A 22,946-nucleotide genomic window follows, 5' to 3' on the forward strand; every position below is an offset into this window, starting at 1 on the left:
TATAGTGAGAATACATTCACCTATTCCTGTGTAATTCTGGAAACTATTTCAAAAAACAACAGAACATGTATGGAAGTCACCTAGCAAACTTCTTGGTATATAGCATTAATAGTAGCCAAAATCGATAGCAAAGATCTGACAATCTCCCAAAGTCATACAGAAACAGATCTAGGTGACACCCTCTGTCACCTAGGAATGTTTTTGGATAATATGCAGCTCCACAGAGACCCCCATCCCACCTACCCATAACCCTCCCACCACACTTTGATTCCTCTCCATGTTCTTGGATGATTAGCTGTAATTTAACTTTAAAACAAAATATTTATAATCATTGTACCCTGGGCTCTAACATTAGGAGATTTTTTTCAGGTACAAGTGGAGCCCATTCTTGGGTTTGAGCAAAATCTTGGATATGAGGATAAGAGGCCTGGTGGGGTCTGGAGTCAGCTCGAAGCGGAGCAGAATCAAGGCAACGGCCACCTTTAACTCAGTCATGGCAAAGTGCTGCCCGACGCAGTTCCTGTAGACACCGAGAAAAATCAGATACTTGATCAAATGTGTTTCTCCTGACTCTTCAATAAGATGCTAGAATAACAAGTTTGATGTTCTCAGTAAAGCACCATTTTCATTCTAAATGCCATACAAACTTTTCTACTTTGGGTTTACATGGTCTCCTGCAAGAATGTGAGCTGGGGGCCCCAATGCCATGCCCTCCCTAAACAAGGTGGCGCTTGGAGCTGCTCAGAGAATTGTTTCTCCTGCGAGGATCTGATGGAAAACACCATGACTGTAGCTGATAACACTGTTGTATCATTGTAATGTGCTAAGAAAGTGAGTTACAGTTATACAGTAGTGTATACACACACACACACAAATACGTGAAGTGAAGAATATGTTAATTAACTGAATGAAGAGGAATCTTTTCACAATGTACATGTGAAATTATCACAATATACATTTTAAAGATCTTACAATTTTATATGTCAATTATACCTCAATAAGGCTGAACTGAAAAAAAATCTTTTTCTATTTTTAGAAAAAAATAAAAGTAGCCCACCTGTAGCGGGGGTAGACTGCACTGACCTATGAGCAGCAACTGGAGTCATGAGATAGTTTTCTGGGACAGGGCTACAGAGGATGTGCTAAAGGGGGCCGTTGTCCTTTGTGGAACTAACTGGCCCTCTCAGAGGCTCAGCTGGGCACCAAGATCTCCTCATGGTCAGGTGAGAAGATGGGTTTCCATGGAGAAGTGATAGAGCTGAGGGGCTAAAGGAAAGACACTGTCCCCAAGTAAACATTTTTGTATATTTTCAACAGCTTCAAGTTGTCCTCACCTTAGTCCACCTGAGAATGGTAAGTAGGAGTGGCTGTGTCTCTTACTATAATTCTCCTGAGAGAACCTCAAAGGATCAAAGACCTGAAATGAGATGGCACCCCCCAACACCATTAACTCATTTCTTAAGCTACTACTTAGCACTGATCAACAAAAGTATACTCTGGACCACATATATAATTCCAAATGTTCTAGCAGTCACATTTTAAAGGGTGAAATAAATTTTAATAATATAAATTATTTAACAGACAGCATTATCATTCCAACATCTATCCAATATAAATAATTATTGAGGAAATATTTCACATTTTTTGATACATGTTTAAAATCTGGTGTGAATTTTTTCCAGCACATCTCTGTTTTGACTAATCATCACATTCCAAGTGCTCAGTAGCCACACGGCTACCACCCCGGACAGTGCAACTCTAGACCTTTGTATGACCTTATCTGGCTTCCCAACTGACTAGTCTGTTACCCAGACTAAGTAAGGGAAAAGCAGAACTACTAATGGCCAGTGCTATTATTTTCATGGGGAGGTAAGAGAGAACCTTCTTAGAAGTCAGGTCAAAACGATCACGTGATCATTGTCACTGGGATATGCGGACCAATTTGCCATTACATGTAATCAATCTTTAACCCTAGCAGCTTTTGTAAAAGGAGGCACTCATACATGTTGTGTTTACAGTTTTGAGAACATTGAATCAAGGAATTTAGGTATGCTACACATCTTTTTGCCTCTCCAGATCCTCTCTCCTCCCTGCTCTGGGATCTAAAAAGTTGACCCACATGCTGTTCTGTGGGTTTGGCCAAGGAAAGGTGTTGATAGGAGATCTGGAGGGTGGGAGGAGAGAGCATTGGGGGTATCTCTTCCCTGGGCCCCTACCCACTAAGGTCTGCTGCATGCTCTGCTGACAGCCACAAGTCCTGTCTGATGGCCTTCCCAGGAGCTCTCTCTCCAGGTTTGTGACCCTCTGTCCTGTGTCTCATCAGGCGGGAAAGTGGTAAGCCCTTCGGCAGTTATTTGCTTCATTTTGCTTTTCCTAAACCCTAACCCATACTTTCATCAATAGTTCCTTCATAAGTTCTCATCAAATTGCCCAGCTTGAGGGCACCATTGATTTCCTGCCAAAATCCTTATTGTAACATCCAGCAAAAGGGAGTTTGAGTTGCCTGAATTACTACTGACCATCTACACTCTTGCAGATATCTGGGGAAGTGCTTGGTAGAGCCTGTTAAATAAACGACCGTGGCCATTTAAAGCAGCCCGTGTAACATTATGCCAATTTGTTCATTCAAAGCAAAGATAAAGTAGGAATAGAGGGGAAGGACAATTTTCCTTTAGTGGAAAAGTTTTACATTTTTGGTGTTTAGGTTTATTTTTGTTTGCTGTATCATTTGCCACTTCCTTGCAGAGCTAACAGAAAGTGAATTGCATAGCATTAGTTCTTTGAAGTATTTACATGTAAGACAATCATACCTTGGGGTTTTCCCAGACGTTAGGGTTGCGGTGAAGACCCCAAATACTGAGAACCACGGTCATTCCTGGGAAAGGAAAGAGATAAAAGAGATCACAGGGGAAAAAGTGAGCAGAGGGCTACTGCTACACTACTCTTCAGTAGACTTTTCTTCTAGAAGGGCAGGAGCTAGCTATAGTGAAGGCCCGCAGTGAAGGACCCACGGGAAGAGGAGCTTGGTGGCACGTTAGTTTTCAAACAGGATCTGCTTAACACATGATTCTGTCTTAAAAGGCTATTGGTATCATGTCAAAACATGCTTATGTTTTCTGCTACCTTTGGAAATTACTTATGCAGTAGTCCCTCCTTAACCATGGGGGCACATTCCAAGACCCCCAGTGAAACCCTGAAACTACAGATAGTATCAAACCATATATATATATATATATATATATATATATATATATATATATGCTTTTTTGTTTTGTTTTGTATTTTATAATCCTCACCCAAGGATATTTTTCCATTCATCTTCAGATAGAGTATGTGTGTGTGGGGGGGAACAACCATATGAGAGCGACACATCAACTTGTTGCCTCCTGTACGACCTTGAGCAGGAGACCGAACCGCAACCGAGGTACGTGCCCTTGACTGGAATCAAACCTGTGACTCTTTGGTCTGTGGGCTTGACGCTCTAACTGCTGAGCCAAACCTGGCAGGGTTATACTATATTTTTACATATACATACCTATGATGAAGTTTAATTTATAAATTAGGTACAGTACAAGATTGACAACAACTAATAATAAAATGGACAATTATAACAATATACTATAATAAAAGTCATGTGAATGTGAACTCTCTCTCAAAATGTCTTAGTGTGCTGTACTCACACTTCTTGTGATGATGTGCGACAATAAAATCTGTTCCTGAATCTGCGGAGCCCTCCTTGCTTGCAGTGAATAGCTGGGTGTTACTTGTTTCAGTGGACCTCTTGCTGAAGTCTTCATATAGGCTCATACTTTCTGGTACAATACGCTGCCATCAATCAAACATGTGTTCTGTTCACATCTTCCACCCTCAACTCTAATGCCTTTTCCATCTTAACTAAACACTGATCCTGCACTGTGGCCACAACTTCTGCAGTGTGAGGTGCAACAGAAAAACTAGCACAAATTTCTTTTTCCTTCTTCACAATTTCACAAATAGAAAATTCAATTTTACAGTAGATCATCGCAAATTCAGTGTACAAGAACTTTCACCTTTTCTCTTTAAAAAAGCACTTACAGCTTCTCTTTGGCATATCTGAATTGCTGGTATCACAACTCTTGTGCTTTGGGGGCTGTTACTAAGTAAAATAAGGGTTTCAGACCCCAGGTGACTGCAGGTAACTGAACCAGAGAAAATGAAACCATGGATAAGAAGGGACTACTGTGTATCTATTAATGGACTGTGAAGCACCCACTGGAGATAGTTTGGGGACATAAGAACTGAACTGCAATTCCATCATGCAAATCCAATGACAAATTTCTGTTGGTGCTGTTCCTATACAGAGGGTGGGGAATTTGGGCAAATACCCATGTAGTTTGGGAATTTTAAAAAAAAATTTGTTTCTTTATTGATTTTAGAGAGAGAGGAAGGGAGAGGGAGAAATAGAAACATTGACGAGAGAAAGTATCGACTGGCCACCTCCTGCATGCCCCTCACTGGGGATTTGGCCCACAACCTGGGCTTATGCCCTGACCGGGAATTGAACTGGCGACCTGTTGGTGCATGGGTATGCTCAACCACTAAGCCACATCGGCTGGGATTAATTTGGGAATTTTAAAAAAGACAGAGGAGAGAGAATTTAGGATTATTTGTTTACCAGAAATAATTCTGGTAAATTAATTCTTAATCTGTCATAATGTCACAGTAAGTAACAGGCTGTCAGCTTGTTTCCAAGGGCAAGAATAAATAGAACAATGAAGCAGGTACGTGAAGGGTGTTTTGTGTGACCCCTCTGCCTCCCGCCCACCCTGCTCAGAGGCCTGTGTTGTTCTGAAGAGCCCCGGGCTCTGCGCACCGGACCACAGCGTGAGCTCTGGCTCTGCTCACTGCACACTGCGGTCCCCCCTGGGGGGTTTGGCTACACAAAAAGTATTTGAAAGTGCTTTTAAACGGCAAAGCACTACAAGTGTTTGCTAAGATCATGTTCCAAGGGGAAAATGAGATAAAATGTTTGAAGGCTCTATGTAAAATATCAAGTGCTGTTCACTTATTAGGGTAATATTATTATGATGATGAAGCTGAAAACTTTTCTTGTGTCTTCTAGATAAAGATAATAGTGTTCACTTCCCATGAAGTCTCACCTGGGTCTCAAACTCAACTAAACAAGGATTATCTTTTTTTTATTTTTTTTAAATCCTCACCCGAGAACATTTTTTTCCATTTTTTGTACAGATAGAGTGGGAGGGAGAGAGAGGAAGAGAGACAGAGAGAGAAACATCGATGTGAAAGGGACACATCGAGTGGTTGCCACCTGCACGACCCAACCAGGGCCGGGGACAAACTGCAACTGAGGTACATGCCCTTAGCGGGGACCGAACCCGGGTCTCTCTGGACCGCAGGCCAACTCTAACCGCTGAGCCAAACCGGCCAGGGCAATAAGGATTATCTTAAAAACAATGTCCCATAATGGAAGAAACCCTGGGTTCGGATTCTGGTGACATAGGTTCTAAGCACAGTTGTGCTGCAAATGGTTATATGCCTTTGGGAAAGTCGCTGAAACCCACATCTGATCAAGGCAATGCTCACTGAGCTCTCACTTAATAGGTACTCAGCCTTAAGCCAAGGGTCTTTAGGGCTGTCTTTTGACTTCCCCAAGAATTGAGAAACCCACTGGTCTTTTATTGTCGTCCCTGGGATCCCACAGGCTCTAGGAACTGCTTAAGAAAAGAGTGCACAGACCTGCAGGCAAGGAGCGTCCATCTGGGAAGGTAATGGGCTTGCTGAGCTCTCTGGAAATGGCTGTGGCTGTAGGGCACAATCGGAGAGACTCCTTGATACACATTGTGGTGTATGACATCTCACCCAGCTGGTCCCTGTGGATACAAGGGAAGGAGGGAAAGGAACTCAGACACCATATCCGGTTTGTAAATATTGATGTTTGTTCTTGGTAAATATCATCCTCAGGTGAAAGCTATGGTTCCAACTGGTTAGGTAACAGAATTTTAAAATGGAATGCCTTTCCAGAGGAAGAAGAACGAAGCAGGTGCCAAATGTCCTCGTTACACAGTGAGGTGCTAACTAACGTAGGAGTAAAGGATTTTTGAAAACCAGTCTTGCAACCTTAGCTCATTATACAAATCAAGAATGCATACGGAATGGCTAAGGGTTGAAGAGAGGAGGCTCAAGAGTGTTGATAGAAAAAAAACCTCCTTTAAAGAGCATCGTTGAAATGCCGGAGTACTGTGGAGAGTGGCGGGGGGTGTTCCCTCCCGTGCTAAGCAGAGGGGCTTCAAGAGGATCCGTGAGGTGATCGGAAACGTGCTCCCTGGAGTTTGGGGACACGGGACTGATAGAAAAAGCTGTAACTCTGAACAGACAGAGAGAGAGAGAGAGAGAGACTTGAGAGAGCAGTAGGGACAAAGCAAGAATACTTCCATAAGTCCTGTGGGCCAATGAACTGGCCCCGGGGAGAGCTGCGGAACCAACTTGAAGGGAATTCTAAGGACAAGAATTCCCCTGCCCCACGAACCACCATTGTAAAGTCCCTATGAGGGAATCTCCAGGAAACCCACAGATGCACCTATTGAGAATCAAAGGAAGCATTTGAATATCCACCAGGCTCAGAGGGCAAGATCACAACAGCACCAGCCACTTTCTCTTTACCCTCTCTCCCTCCTGGGACCATTTCTGGGAGGGTCAGAAACAGCAGGGGAGGGGAGGAGCTGGTCAATAAGAGGAAGCCAACCGCAAGCCACTGACCTACTGCTGGCTCCCAGACCCAAAGAGGTACTGAGCTGGGATAGAGGGAGATGCTCCAAGTGGATGGGAAATTGAAGTAATCTTCTACTGTGTCAGACAGCTTAATTATTGGAATGAGACTGTTCTTGTTATTTAAATCAATCAGAATATGTGAGATTCACTCCACATTTCACACCAGAAGAATCTACCCCACAGAACAAGTTTGAAATGTTGGCAGGAGAAGAATGAAGTTTTAATTTGCACCCTAGCCAGTCAGATTGGTTCAATAAAATGAATGCATGTAGTATTTACTCTGTTTGTTTTATTGTATTTCTATTTGCTTTTCTGATTACTTAGTTTGAATGTAGGCTTTAGCCTTTCAGTAATGGTGAAATTTTAACTCTTTCTTCCTTGAGCCCAGAATAAAAAGAGTCATGTGCTTAGTCTGGAACTTTGTATATTTAAGAAAAATAACGTCGTTTATCTCAGCCCTCGTGCAAAAAGAAGAGAAGAATTTTAACCCAAAGCAGAAATGGGCTGATAAAGAGCCAGACGAAAACACTGAACAACTTTTTAGCTTTTCCAGAAACTGCTTTTTGCAGTGTGGTTTTATTATCTGTCTAAAGGAAATTATTAATTCTCAGAATGCTATGTTCAAATTTCATTAAGTATAACTGTAAGGCCATATTATAGAATAAAATCATACTTATTCCCTATAATATTATTGCCATTACTCTCATTAAAATAAATGCAAGTAACAAGATCCTCTGCACTTTGTTTTCTCACCTGGCAAAGATTTATTTATTATTTTCACATTTTATATAAACCAAACAAGAATGAGAAAGATCACTGTTTGAGTTGTATATGTATCTACCATAATCAAGGTTAAAATATCTAATTATTGTTGGGAGATACTAAGTAGTGTTTCCAAATTCAATGAATGAATAAAAAGTGACTAATCAGCACAGCATTTTGTGCTATATAGATAAGACTTTTAATTTATAGTAGGAAATGACTACTATTTTCTTATAAAAAGTGAGATCTCGACTAAACCCATGTAAATCCAAATTTTCCTTTACAAATGTTCTAGTTGAGCTGAACTTTGCATTTGAAATAATGATTTTTCCCCCTAACCATGGGACTGCATTGCCCTTAGCATTTCTATCTCTCTGCAACTCTGACCAGCAAAACAATGATATGTGAAATACCTAGCTAGGATGAAGAGTATAGTTTATATCAGGGACACATGTATTCTTGGCAAACAGCATGTTTAAGAGGAAAATTCATAACCTGGACTTTATTAACAGTTTGCTCAAATTTTAGCTAAACGAAGGGGAAATTTTCCACCAAGCTAACTCCTAACCATCCTATAAGAGGTACCTTAAGCATCAGATTCCCCAGGAAGTCTCCTGAGACCCCCACGCCAGCTTAGGCACCTGTCTTCTAAGTTTCTGTGGTTACCAACACGTATATCTCACCCTTATCATGCTGTTCTGCAGTTATCTGTATGGGGGCCTATCTCCTGCACTAGGGTGCGAGCTCGTTGACGGTAGGACCCACTCCAAATCTTGCATGTAGTTTTAGTGCCTCAGTATTTAAAATGTGCTCAGTCCATATTTGCTAAACTCGACTTCAGTGTGCATCATTAGTACTATGTTCTAAGTCCAGAGCCAAACCTGGGGAGTAAACAAGGAGACTAGAGAGAAAGGATGAGATTTAAATGGCTCAGATGCTCACTCAGCTCTTGTAGAAGAGGAACTCCACTTGAGTCCCATCACTCAAGCTCTAAATGTAAGTCTATGGATCGAGTCCCCATTTCCAGTGCACCAGAAACTGGGTGAAAGCAATAAGACATTTTACACACTACTGATTAGAACAACAATAAAATAGATAACTTATAGATGTGTGAACCTCTTTTGCAGAAGGCAAAGGGATAACTTTGGGTTCTCTAGAAAGAGTAGAATGGTAGCCTGCCTCTTCTGCTCCCACATATGCATCTTTCTTTTATTGTTGATTATCACCTGAGGATATTTTTCCGTTGATTTTGAGATAGAGTGGAAGGGAAGGAAGGGGGGGGGAGAGAGAGAGAGAGAGAGAGAGAGAGAGAGAGAAACATCAATATGAGAGAGATACATTGATTGGTTGCCTCCTAAAAAATCCCCACTGGGGCCAGAGATCAAACTTGTAACCGAGGTATGTACCTTTGACCAGGAACTGAACCCACAATCCTTCAGTCCACAGGCTGATGCTCTAACCACTGAGAAAAAAACGGCCAGGGCCACGTACACATTTTTTGAAGCACTAGTCACCAAGGTGTCAGAAGAAGAAAGAGTAAAGCAAAATCCCAGGAGAAAAAGTAGGATGAATTGTTTAGGGATGCAGATCTTACCAGGTGATGGAAGACCCATCCCCCAGGATGCCCCTGATCTCCTCCCGGCATCTTTTCTGATGCTCAGGGTTCTGAGCCAGGTGGTAGAGGAGCCAGGAAAGGGTCCCTCCTATGGTGTCCACCCCTGCAATCATGAATGTGTTCACCTCGGAATATAGGTCATTATCTGAGAAGCCGTTGCCATTTTTAGCCTAGAAAGTACAACAGAGATATCTTTATGCAATTCCAGTTTATAGATGTTTAGAGCCCCAATCAAAATAATGATTTTAAGGAAAAAATTAGCATTTCCAACGTGAGTTTCAATTTTAATTCAGTTCAACAAATATATACTATGAGTCACACTTTGCCCAGAGTATAGAGGAGGACCAAAGTTAGATAAGGAAAGCAGGCCTTGCAAAGAGCTCCTCCAATCATCCTGCCAGATTCATCCAGATTTTCCAGCACCTCATCATCAGCATTTTATCAGCTTACCCTATGGCCCATTTTCTTTCCTGAACTATCATGTATCTTTACAATAGTGATCAAATCCTATCAAATTAGTAAAAACATTTAGTTTTATCTGAGTTTCTCTAGTGACAAAACTGCAGACTTCTATCTTTACTTCAAATTGTATGGAGCCAACCCATCAACTCAAAAGTATTATTAATTTTAGTTGATCAATTTTACTTTTGTCTCCTCTCCTCTCATTCACCCACCTACCCACACAATTAACTAGATATATGAGCAGGCTCAGAAATTTGAAAGATTTACCTGGGCAGAAAGCAAAATATCCAGAAAATCCTGACACTTCTTCTCAGTTTCACCCTGCTCCTTCTCATCCTTGAGGGATTTTCTTTTCTCCTGGATTACCTGCCCTGTGGTAGAATAATAATTCCCCGTTACTTAAGTGACAACAAAGTATATCAGAGTAAAATAAATTATAGAGCAAGCCATGGCCCATAAGTTCAGATCTTGCCTAATTTCCTGAGGTTAGAGTGGGCACACCTATTTAAGCAGATTTAATTTTGCAGACATTTATTTTCCCATCAAGTGACATTTTTTTATCAAAGTTCCAAAAACAGAGGCTTCCAGTACAGATGGCAGAGGAAGTAAATGCTGTGCTCATCTTCTCCCATGATCATCTCAAAATTACAGCTAAATTATAAAACAACCACCCTAAGAACCACCTGAACACCAGCTGAGTAGAACTCCTATAATCAACAATATAAAGAAGTCATGTTGAGACTGGTAGGAGGGTGAAGACACAAAATGAGCTTATCCCACACCCACATGTGATAACTAAGAATTGGGACAGACACAAATAGGCCAACAGCATCCAAGACTCAACTACAACAGGAGGGCTCAAATAACCCACACAAGAGAGTCCTGGAGCACCTAGCTCAGGTGATCAGGAAGAATGCACCATTGGAACCCCACAAGATACCTGCTACATAAGATCACGATAACAAGATTGGGAGACATAGCAGATCTACCTAATACGCAGACACAAACACAAAAAGGCAGACAAAATGGGGAGACAAAGAAACATGCCCCAAATGAAAAAACGAGAAATCCCCAGAAATGGAGGCAACTAAGCTACCAGATGCAGAATTCAAAACAATAGTTATAAGGATGTTCAAGGAATTTAGGAGAAGAATGGAGGATCTCAGTGAGAATTTAAAGAGATAGCAAGCATTAAAAAAGACACAGAGCCCTGGCCTGTTTGGCTCAGTGGTTAGAGCGTCAGCCTGCAGACGAGAGAGTGTCCCAGGTTTGGTTCCCGCTAAGGGCACGTACCTTGGTTGCAGTTTGTTCCTGGCCCCAGTTGGGGTTGTGCGGATGGCAGCCAGTCGATGTGTGTCTCTCACATCGGTTTCTCTCACATCGGTTTCTCTCTCTCTTCCCCCCTCTCTCCCTCCCACTTTATCTGAAGATAAGTGCAAAAATGTCCTCGGGTGAGGATAAAAAAAAAAAGACACAAGAGCCCTGGCTGGTTTTGCTCAGTGGTTAGAGCATCAGCCGATGGACCAAAGAGTCACAGGTTCAATTTTAGCCAAGGGCATGTACCTCGGTTGCAGTTCATCCCCAGCCCTGGTTGGGGTCATGTGGGAAGAGATCAATTGATGTGTCTCTCCCACATGGATGTCTGTCTGTCTGTCTCTCTCTCTGTCCTCCCTCCCTGCCCTCTCCCAGTCTATCTGAAGATATTTGAAAAATATCCTTGGGTGAGGATTTAAAAAAAAAGACACAGAAACCATAAAACAGAACTAGTCAGATATAAAGAATAGAATATCTGAAATAAATAATACACTAGAAAAAATCAACAACAGGTTAGATGAAGCAGAGGATAATAGTGTCAACAACAAAAATGAAAGCAAGAAAAAAGAAATCAGCAATTTAGAGGACAACTAACAGAAAACACCCAAGCAGAGCAACTAAGTGTTCATCAGTACAAGAGCGGATAATAAAAAAGCTGTGGTACATTTATACAATGGAATACCACTTGGCAATTAAAAAAGAAGGACATTTTACCCTTTGCAACAGCATGGATGAACCTGGAGAATGTTATGCTAAGTGAAATAAGCTAGTCAGAGAAAGATAAGTACCATATAATTTCACTCACGTGTGGAATCTAATGAATGAAAGAAACTAACAAGTGCCTGGCCAGTGTGGCTCAGTGGCTGAGCATCGACCCATGCACCAAGAGGTCACTGGTTTGATTCCTGGGCACATGCCCAGGTTGTGGGCTAAATCCCCAGCGGGGGGCATGCAGTAGGCGGCCAATCAATGTTCTCTCTCATTGATGTTTTGATTTCTCTCTACCTCTCCCTTCCTCTCTCTCTAAAATCAATAAGAAAGAAAGAAAGAAAGAAAGAAAGAAAGAAAGAAGCTAATAAGCAAAATAAAGACAGACTCATAGAGAGCAGAGGGAGCACTGAGTGGGAAAGGGAGTGGAGGGATTAAGCAAAAAAAAAAAATAAAAATGAGAAAGAACTCATGGACACAGACAACAATGTGTTGATTGCCAAGGGGGAAGGTGGATGTGGAAGAGGGTATAGAAGGAATAAATGGTGATAGAAAAATAAATAAATAAACACAAAAAACTTTAAGAGAATAGATAGATGATAGATAGATAGATTTTTCTCTTAAAAATTAAATTTAAAAAAAGAAAAAATAATTTTAAGAAGTGAGGAAACTCTAAGGGACCTCTGGGACAACATAAAGCATAACAACATTAATATTGTAGGGGTACTAGAAGGAGAAGAGAGAAACAAGGGATTGAGAACCTATTTGAAAAAATAATGGCAAAAAACGTCCCTAACTTGATTGAGGAAAAAGACCACCTGTCCAGGAAGCACAGGGAGTCCCAATTAAGATGAACTCAATCCCAGCCAGTGTGGCTCAGTGGTTGAGTGTTGACCATGCACCAAGAGGTCACCAGTTCAATTCTCAGTTAGGGCACATGTCCAAGTTGTGGGCCCACTCCCCAGTGGGGAGCATGCAGGAGGCGGCCAATTGATGTTCTCTCTCATCGATATTTCTATCTCTCTCTCCCTCTCCCTTCCAAATCTCTCTCTAAAAATCAATAAAGAAAAAAGAATATAAAAAAATGAAGTCCAAAGAGGCCCACACCAAGACACATTACAATTAAAATGACAAAGGTTAAAGACAAAGAGATAATCTTAAGAGCAGCAAGAGAGAGAGAGTTACATACAAAGGAGCTCCCATAAGGCCGTCGGCTAATTTTTCAACAGAAACACTTCAGGACAGAGGAACTGGCATAACATATTCAAAGTGATGAAAAGCGAGGACCTACAACCAAGATTACTCTATTCAGTAAGGCTTTCTTTTAAAATGGAAGATCAAACAAAGAGCTTCCCAGACAAGAAAAAGCTGAAGGGGTTTATTACCACCAAACCAGTATTTTAAGAAATGTTAAAGGTCTTCTTTAAGAAAAAGAAAAAAAGGGAAACATAGTTTTAAAGAATAAAATGTCAATAAATATGTACCTATCAATAATTACTTTAAGCCCTGGCTGGTTTGGCTCAGCGGTTAGAGCGTAGACCTGCGGTCCAGAGAGACCTGGATTTGGTTCCTGCTAAGGGCACGTACTTCAGTTGCAGTTTGTCCCTGGTCCTGGTTGGTCGTGCAGGTGGCAGCCACTTGATGTGTCCCTTTCACGTCGATGTCCACCCCCCTCCATTCTATCTGAACAAAAAATGGAAAAATGTCCTCAGGTGAGGATTTAAAAATAAATAAATAAATAAAAAATAGTAATTACTTTAAATGTAAATGGATAAATGCTCTAACCAAAAGACATGGGGTAGCTGAATGGATAAGCAACAAGATCCATATATGCTGCCTCCAAGAGATGCACTTCAGATTGAAAGACACACAGAATCTGAAAGTAAAGGGATAGAAAAAGATATTTCATGCAAATGGAAACAAACAAACAAAAAAAAGCTGAGATAGCAATATTTATACCAGACAAAATAGACTTAAAAATAATCCTCACTGGAGGACATGCTTAGAGACAGGAAGGGAAGGAGGGAGGGAGACAGAGAGAGAGCGCGCGAGAGAGAAAGAAGTGAGAGAGAAACATTAATTGGTTACCTTCCACATATGCTCCAACCAGAGATTGAACCCACAGCCCAGGTATGTACCCTGACTGGAAATCAAACCAACAACCTTCTGATGCACAGGATGATGCTCAACCAACTGAGCCACTCCAGCTGGGCCAGACAAAATAGACTTTAAAACAAAGGCTATAATGATAGACAAAGAAGGAAATTTCATATTGATAAAGGATCAATCAAACAAGGGTATATAACCCTTGCAAACAGTTTTGCACCCAATGCCAGAGCAACTAAATATAAAGCAAATAATGACGAATATAAAGGGAGAGATCAACAGTAATACAGTTATAGTAGGAGACTTTAACACCCCATTGACATCAATGGATAGATCATCCAGATAGAGAAATTCATCAAGGAAATAGTGGCTGTAAATGACACATTGGACTAGATGAATTTAACTTGATAGTTTTAGAATATTTCACCACAAAGCAGCAGAATATACATTCTTTCCAGGGCACATGAAATATTTTCCAGGATAGACCACATTTTAGGCCACAGAACAAGTCCTAATAAATTTTAGAAGGCTGAAAACATATTGAGCATTTTCTCTGATCACAATGGTATGAAACTAGATATCAATTACAAGAAGAAAGCTAAAAAAAAAAACCACCAATACATGGAGGCTAACCAACGTGCTACTAAACAATGAATAGGTTAACAATGAGATCAAGGAAGAAATCAAAAGATACCTTGAGACAGATGAAAATGATAACACAATGACCCCAAATCTATGGGACACAGCCAATGTAATACTACGAGGGAAATTCATAGCAATATAGATTTTTCTCAAGAATCAAGAAAAATCGCAAATAAACAATTTAATCTTACACTTAAATAAACTAGAAAAAGAACAAAGCCTAACGTGAGTAGGAGAAAAAAAATTATAAAGTTCAGAGTGAAAATAAAGTAGAGTTTGAAAAACAATATAAAAGATCAATGAAATCAAGAGCTGATTCTTTGTTTTTATTTTTTATTCCTCACCCGAGGATATTTTCCCACTTATTATCAGATAGAGTGGGAGGGACGGAAAGAGAGAAACATCCATGTGATAGAGCCACATCAACTGGTTGCCTCCTGCATGACCCAACCAGGGCCAGGGACAAACCACAACCGAGGTACGTGCCCGTGACCCGAATCAAACCTGCAACTCATTGGTCCACAGGCTGATGAAGAGCTGATTCTTTGAAAAAATAAACCAGCCCTGGCCGGTTTGGCTCAGCGGTTAGAGCGTCGGCCTGCGGTCCGGAGAGACCCAGGTTCGGTTCCCGCTAAGGGCATGTACCTCGGTTGCAGTTTGTCCCCGGCCCTGGTTGGTTGTGCGGGTGGCGACCGCTCGATGTGTCCCTTTCACATTGATGTTTCTCTCTCTCTCTGTTCCTCTCTCTCCCTCCCCCTCTATCTGAACAAAGAATGGAAAAATGTCCTCGGGTGAGGATGATAAAAAAAAAGAAAAAATAAACCAAATTTATAAATCTTTAAGCAGACTTATCAAGAAAGAGAGATAGCCCTGGCCAGTTTGGTTCAGCGGTTAGAGCGTCCGCCTGCGGTCCGGAGAGACCCGGGTTTGGTTCCCGCTAAGGGCATGTACCTCGGTTGCAGTTTGTCCCCGGCCCTGGTTGGTCGTGCGGGTGGCAGCCACTCGATGTGTCTCTTTCACATCGATGTTTCCCTCTCTCTCTCTTCCTCTCTCTCCCTCCCACTCTGTCTGTACAAAAAATGGAAAAATGTCCTCGGATGAGGATAAAAAAAAAAAGGAAGAGAGATAACCCAAATAAATAAAATCAGAAGTGAAAGATAACAACCGACACCACAGAAATATAAAGGGTTATAAGAAAATACTGTGAACAATTATATGCCAACAAAATGGACAACCTGAAAGAAATGGATACATTCCTAGAAACATACACTCTTCCAAGAGTGAACAAGAAGAAACTCTGAACAGACTGATTACAACTAATGAACTCAAAAGAGTAATCAAAAATCTCCTAACAAACAAAAAAAAGTCCTGGATCAAATGGCTTCACAGGTGTGTTTTACCAAACATTCAAAGGCAAACTAACACCTATCCTTCTCAAACTATTTCAAATAATTGAAGAGGAGGGAAGCCTTCAAAACTCATTTTATGAGTCCAGCATTACCCTGATTCCAAAACCAGACAAACACTTTACAAAAGAGAAAATTATAGGCCAATATCCTTGATGAACATAGATGCAAAAATCCTCAACAACATATTAGCAAACCGAATTCGGCAATACAGTAAATGGATCATACACCATGATAAACTGGGATTCATTCCTGGGAATAGAGGAAACATACTTTAACATAATAAGGGTCATACATGACAAACCCATAGCTAACATCACACTCAGCAGTAAAAGGCTAAAAGTATTTCCTTAAAATCAGAAACAAGTAAAGGATGTCCACTTTTGCCACTTCTATTTAACATAGTATTGGAAGTCCTAACTACAGCAATCAGACAAGAAAAAGAAATAAAAGGCATCCAGATTGGAAAGGAAGAAGTAAAACTGTCATTATTTGCAGATGATATAATACCATACACAGAAAATCCTAAAGAGTCCACCAAATATATTAGAACTGATAAATGAATTCAGTAAAGCAACAGGATAAAAAAAAGTAACATTCAGAAATTGGCTGCATTGTTATATATCAATAATGAACCATCAGAAAAATAAATTAAGAAAACATTTAGAACCACATAAAAAATACCTAGGGATAAATTTAAACAAGGAGGTAAAATATCTGTACTCAGAAAATTATAAACTATTGAAGTTGATACAAATAAATGGAAGCATATATTGTGCTCATGGATAGGAAGAATTGGCATCATTAAAATGTCCATATCACCCAAAGCAATCTATAGATTCAATACAATCTCTATCAAAATACCAATGTCATTTTTTTGTTTTACAAAACTAGAACAAAAAATCCAAAAATTTATATGGAACCACAAAAGACCCCAAATTGTCACAGCAATTTTGAGAAAGAACAAAGTTGGAGGTTTCATGCTACCTGATATCAAACTGTACTATAAAGTTATAGCTATGTTACTGCCTAGGCCCTAAGAGAAAACATAGGCAGTAAACTCTCTGACATTGCTCTTAGTAATATTATTTCTGATTACTCTCCTTAGGCACAAGAAACAAAAGAAAAAAAAAAGGAAAAAAATTTTGCATGGCAAAGGAAACCATTAACAAAATGAAAGAGAACCTAATGAATATGTAAAAAGATATTTACCAATGATACATCTAATAAAGGGTTATTATCCAAAACTTATAAAGAACTTATACCACTCAACAACAATAAAATCCAATTAAAAATAAGTAAAGGACCTGCATAGACATTTCTCCAAAGAGGATATACAGATGGCCAGTAGACATATTAAAAGATGCTCAATGTCACTAATCATCAAAAACTGCAAATTAAAATAATAATGAGATATCACCTCACACCTGTCAGAATGGTCGTTATCAACAAATCATCAAACAAGTGTTGGCGAGGGTGTGGAAAAAAGGGGACCCTAGTATACTGCTGGTGGGAATGCAGACTGATGCAGCCACTATGGAAAACAATATGGTGTTACCTCAAAAAATTAAAAATTGAACTGCCATTTGACCCAGGGATCCCACTTCTAGGAATATACCCTAAGAAGCCTCAAACACCAATCAGAAAGAATATATGTACCCCCATGTTCACAGCAACACTATTTACAATAGCTAAGATCTGGAAACAGCCCAAATGTCCATCAGTAGACGAATGGATCAAAAAGCCATGGTACATATACACATATGCAGCTGTAAGAAAGAAAGATCTCTTATTCTTTGAGACGACATGGAGGGACCTGGAAAGTATTATCCTAAGCGAAACAAGCCAAGCAGAAAAAGACAAATATCACATGATCTCACTTATTTATGGAATATAATGAACATAACAGTCTGAGAAATTGGGTAGAGCCAAAGACGTGAAAGTGGGGTACAGACTGACAACCCTCAGAAGAGGGGGTGGTGGAGGAGGGAAGAGATAAACCACAGAACTTAAATGCATGTATGCGTAACCGATGGACATGGACAACGAAGCCGGGGACAGGGCGAGGGGGATGGGGAGGAGGGTGTCAATGGGGTAAAAAAGGAGAAACATCTGTAACAAAAATAAAATAAATAAATAAATAAATAAATAAATAAAAAGGAATTGAACCCGTGACCCTTCAGTCTTAGGCTGACGCTCTAACTACTGAGCCAAACCAGCCAGGGCCAGAGAACATTTTGATGGTTGCCAGATGCAAGGGGGAACGGGGCTGGGTGAAAATGATGAAGGGATTAAGAATTACAAATTGATAGTTACAAAATAGTCAAGGGGGATGTAAAGTATAGCACAGGGAATATAGTCAATAATACTGTAATACTATGCTATGTATGGTGTCATATGGGTACTAGATTTATTGGGGGGATTACTTTGTAAGTTATATAAACGTGTAACCACTATGCTTTATATCTGAAACTAAGATAATATTGAATGTCAATTGTAATTGAAAGAAATTTTAAATTTAGCATTTAATCTTTTCCCTAATACTTTTTTTTAAATCATTATTTGTTGTATAAAGAAAATGTAAAGAAATTTTTCACTAAGTCCTATGTAGATGCCACAAAATCCACTCCTGTTTACCCCAATAAGGCATATGAATATTAACATTTTCTGTGTGGGCCATGATGGAAACAGATTTGAGAACTGCTATGCATAATGCCTATTAGTGTCTTAAATTGTTTTTAATCTGCTTATCTGAGTGTCCTCCTAACAATATCTACTTTCATACGTGTATATATATATGTGTGAGTATGTATGTGTAGGTGTATCTTGCAAATTTTCTTGGAGGAAAATATATTTTATATTAACATTGATTCAGTTCCAGGAACTGTCTGAAGTGCTTTACATTTATAAACATACTTAATCGTCGCCACAAACCTATGAGTCAGATTTTTTTTATCCCCATTTAATGAATGAAAATGAGACAAAGCCACAAATAACTTGCCCAAAATCACCCTGCTAGTAATTGGTGGAGCTAAAGAAGGATTAATTAACTGCTTGATAAACATTCTCCATTATTATGTTCATTAAAAGTAATGTTGAATTGCTTAGAACATTTAATCTATTTCAACTTCTATGTTTATGTTTTATTTAAATGATTTATTTATTTATTTATTTATTTATTTAATCCTCACCCGAGGACATTTTTCCATTTTTTGTACAGACAGAGTGGGAGGGAGAGAGAGGAAGAGAGAGAGAGAGAAACATCGATGTGAAAGGGACACATCGAGTGGCTGCCACCCGCACGACCAACCAGGGCCGGGGACAAACTGCAACCAAGGTACATGCCCTTAGCGGGAACCGAACCCGGGTCTCTCCGGACCGCAGGCGGGCACTCTAACCGCTGAGCCAAACCGGCCAGGGCTAAATGATTTATTTTGAAACAAGCTTTTTCTACTTTATTTTATTCTGGTAAAAATTCTTAACACGCTATTTAAATAGCTAAGATCTGGAAATAGCCCAAGTGCCCATCAGTAGATGAGTGGATAAAAAAGCTGTGGTACATGTACACAATGGAACACTATGCAGCTGTAAGAAAGAAGGATCTCTTACCATTTGAGACGACACGATAGGACCTGGAAAGTATTATGCTAAGCAAAATAAGCCAATCAGAGAAAGACAAATATGACGTGATCTCACTTATTTGTGGAATATAATGAACAAAATAAGCTGATGAACAAAATAAATCCAGAGACATGGAAGTAGGGAATAGGAGAACAAACCTCAGAGAGAAAGGGATGGGGGTGGTGGGGCAGGAAGAGATAAACCAAAGAACTTACATGCATATATGCACAACCAGTAGACAAAGACTACGAAATGGTGAAGTGGGGAGTGTGGGAGCAGGAAGGAGGATGTCAAAGGGAGAAAAAAGAGGAACATCTGTAATAAAAAATTTAATAACTTAAGTGTTAAAAAAAAATGTATGAACCACAAAAAAAGAACAAAAGAATACTTAACCAGAGATTTACCCATTTGACACATTTTTAAGTGCACGAAGCAGTACTGTTAACTATAGGTGCTGTATTGTAGAGCAGCTCTCTAGAATTTATTCATCTCCCACAACTAAAACTTTATACTGTTGGACAACTCACCATTTCCCCTTCTTTGAATATGTGTCCACTTGTACTCTGTTCCCCTGTTCATTCCTATGCTGCATGAATATTTTTCGCTTGTCATTATTACTGCTATCATGGTATGACTCGCCAAATGCCATTTATGCTTTGAAATATTAAGTGCTCATTTGTTATGTTATGTTTGTATTAATAAAAATTGTGTATAATAGCCCTGGCCGGTTTGGCTCAACGGTTAGAGCATTGGCTCGTGGACCAGAGAGATCCGGGTTTGGTTCCCGCTAAGGGCACATACTCTCAAAAAAAAATGTGCATAATAAAAATTATATAATGCATTGAAAACTTTTCATAAGACCACTACTATGGATGTAGCAAATTCTTGTAAAGGACTTGCATTTCATTCGAGCAGTGTCCATATAAAAGCTCTGTTAAGAACAAGAATGCTTTCTCTTTTCACACTGAGGCCTACTCTCCACAGACACAATGCAGTTTTGACAATGTATGCATTCCGGCAACCCAAACCCAGGAAATACCTGTGTATTGATGTATAATGTTGGTCCACTTCTGTAAGCGGCGGCTCTCAGGGCTGAATTTGAAAAATATGTCATAGTGATAGAAGAAACTGTACATGCACTTAAGGATGATTTCGAGGCATTCAGTCAACCCTTCGATAAAACGATTATGGGTGCTAGAGAGAAAGGGGGGATAATATATCAGTAAGTGACTCAGATAATGGCAAATGTCTTTTTGCCCTTCTGTCACTAACCTGTTTATTTGGCAGTTGGTCTCCTGGCTAAAAGTACATTTCATGAGTGTGTCCAGGCTCATCAAGTTGATGTCCTTAAAGACCTCCACAACTGTCTCCTGAGTGCCACAAGTCTTCTCCCATTTCCCCTGGCACAGGAAATCAAGATCAACAACATCATCATCAAAGTGCCTTTATCTGACCCTGCACTTATGATGTAATGGAGACAACTCTGACCTAGCAGGAGCCGAAATTCAGACAAGCAAATAAACTAAATGTTCACTTGGCATCAGGAAAGGGGGAAAATGTACCCAGCTGGGTGAGAAAGAGCATGGAGCAAACCAGATATCCAGTAAATGGCTGAATTAAATATCATTGGTCTTACAACTATTACCGTAACTCTGCTTTAAAACAGATCAGAGTTCCAGTAAAACAGATCATCTCTGATACAAGACCCATAATTACAGGGAGTCTCTCCCCAGGGCTTCCTCTACCATCTTCAGTGCCCAAACTGTTAGACAGCCCACCCCATCACTACTTGCAACCACCATAATCACACTTAAGATAAACTTAGAACATTAAAAGTAAAAATAAAATAAATCTAAGTGTTTAAGTTCTGATCAACTGACATTTATTGAGCACCTATGCCTATAGCTATGTGCTAAGAATTTGGAGGCAAAGAGATGTTTCTAAAGCTTTTACCTAAGTGTCAACTATTTGATCAATTGCTCCCACCCCGAATTAAGTAAGTTTTACTGAGTACAGAAGTGAGTTTAGAAGAAATGAGAGCAAAGGAGAGGCTCGAAGTTGGAGGCACTTTGGCACATTTCAGCAGAGGGAGGAGCTGTGAGAGGGACCTCAGGGAACTGTGGGACTGAGAAGTAAGGGACACAAAAGTGGCTTATTGAAATGGCGATAAACTCAAATGCCACCACTGGCTGATATGCAATGGTGTGGAAAGCTGCCCAGTACCAGCATCAGAAGAGCACACCCCCTCCCATGCTAACCTGCACCTCAAGCTCTCTGCTTCGGCAACTCACACTGCTATTTACTTTCACCACAGTCCCAGCAGACTTGAGGTTAAATCTGCTTCCGTGAGCTGGGCTGAGAACCCAGCCAATCAACAGTTCTCTCTTGTGGAAAGGGATAGGCTTGCAGAGGAAAGTGGAAGAAAACTTTGGCTTTGTTTGTGGTGTTGGAAGTGTTCATGATGAAACTGTTTTAGCTCATTACTAGTCTGATTTTTAAATAGGTACAATTAAAAAATTTATCATGCACAAGTGGAGTTTTGGAATAGAACCCATTTATAAATCAGGGACTACCAATAGGATCATTGTCCCGCAACCTCCTCCTGCCCCTTCGGAAGGGTCTAAGTCAGCTCCTAATGACCCCCTGTTATCTGCAAGAGTAAACTCACATCTGTGACTGTAATGTAGACCCTTATCAGTTGCCAGGTCATTTATGGCCATCAGGTAAGTCCATTCTAATCTCCAAATGTTTGTTCACACTAACTCACTCTGCCTAAATTCTCTCATTCATATTATTCACATATTCAAGCCCAGCTCATATCTCATGATAAATCTGAGTCTCCTCTGAATCTGAAGCAATTATAGCTACTCTGGATTTCTTTACCTGTCACCTACAGCATTTACCATTTGAATCTGACTACTTTGATTTACTGCCATAGGATTTCTATATCTAAGACAGACAACCGAATCTGCATCTTTTTTTTTTAATCACTCAAAAATACACAGCAAAGGCTTACACAGACACCTGTTGCTTAGTGGGTACTTGTACATTGGTTAATTTCTAGAAATTATTCTCCTTAGCCTTTCACTACCCATTAAACATATGTCTAATCTGTTCCCTGTTAGGAGTATTTGCAACACATCAGAACGCTTTTATCCCTTCACTTACCAGCATTATGTTCACAGACTGTGCTATCACGTTGACATGGGATTTCAGGATGTTAAGATTGAATGCAGGAGTTACTAGGCGCCGGTGCTGGGCCCACTTGGATCCGTTTAGACTCAGTAGTCCTTCTTCTTGAGACAGAAATGGCACAAAAGCATTTTATTAGAAGACATGGTGAAGCAGAGGTGAGGGACAGACACCATGAAGTGACTGTGACGCACAGTCATGACATAATGGAATATCAAAGCAGTGCTCAAATATTAAGATTGGGGTAAGTTTTTTTTGTTTTTTTTTTATCCTCACCCGAGGACATTTTTCCATTTTTTGTACAGATAGAGTGGGAGGGAGAGAGAGAGAGAGAAACATCGACGTGAAAG

General features: G+C 40.1%; 1 protein-coding gene across 1 annotated transcript in view; it reads right to left on the minus strand.

The window, feature by feature from the left end:
• Window positions 1–351: 351 nt before the first annotated feature.
• Window positions 352–22,946, minus strand: part of LOC118626315 (cytochrome P450 4X1) — a 31,256-nt gene continuing 8,661 nt past the window's right edge. Inside the window, exons 4-12 of the mRNA XM_036255829.1 lie at window positions 22,573–22,700; window positions 20,677–20,804; window positions 20,444–20,598; window positions 9,875–9,978; window positions 9,125–9,315; window positions 5,737–5,870; window positions 2,811–2,875; window positions 1,335–1,417; window positions 352–520 (exon numbers count right to left, since the gene is read on the minus strand). Of these exons, the coding sequence (XP_036111722.1) occupies window positions 352–520; window positions 1,335–1,417; window positions 2,811–2,875; window positions 5,737–5,870; window positions 9,125–9,315; window positions 9,875–9,978; window positions 20,444–20,598; window positions 20,677–20,804; window positions 22,573–22,700 (1,157 nt within the window). The remainder of the gene's footprint in view (window positions 521–1,334; window positions 1,418–2,810; window positions 2,876–5,736; window positions 5,871–9,124; window positions 9,316–9,874; window positions 9,979–20,443; window positions 20,599–20,676; window positions 20,805–22,572; window positions 22,701–22,946) is intronic.

Source organism: Molossus molossus, unplaced genomic scaffold (assembly GCF_014108415.1).
Source record: "Molossus molossus isolate mMolMol1 unplaced genomic scaffold, mMolMol1.p scaffold_m16_p_12, whole genome shotgun sequence".
NCBI lineage: Eukaryota > Metazoa > Chordata > Mammalia > Chiroptera > Molossidae > Molossus > Molossus molossus.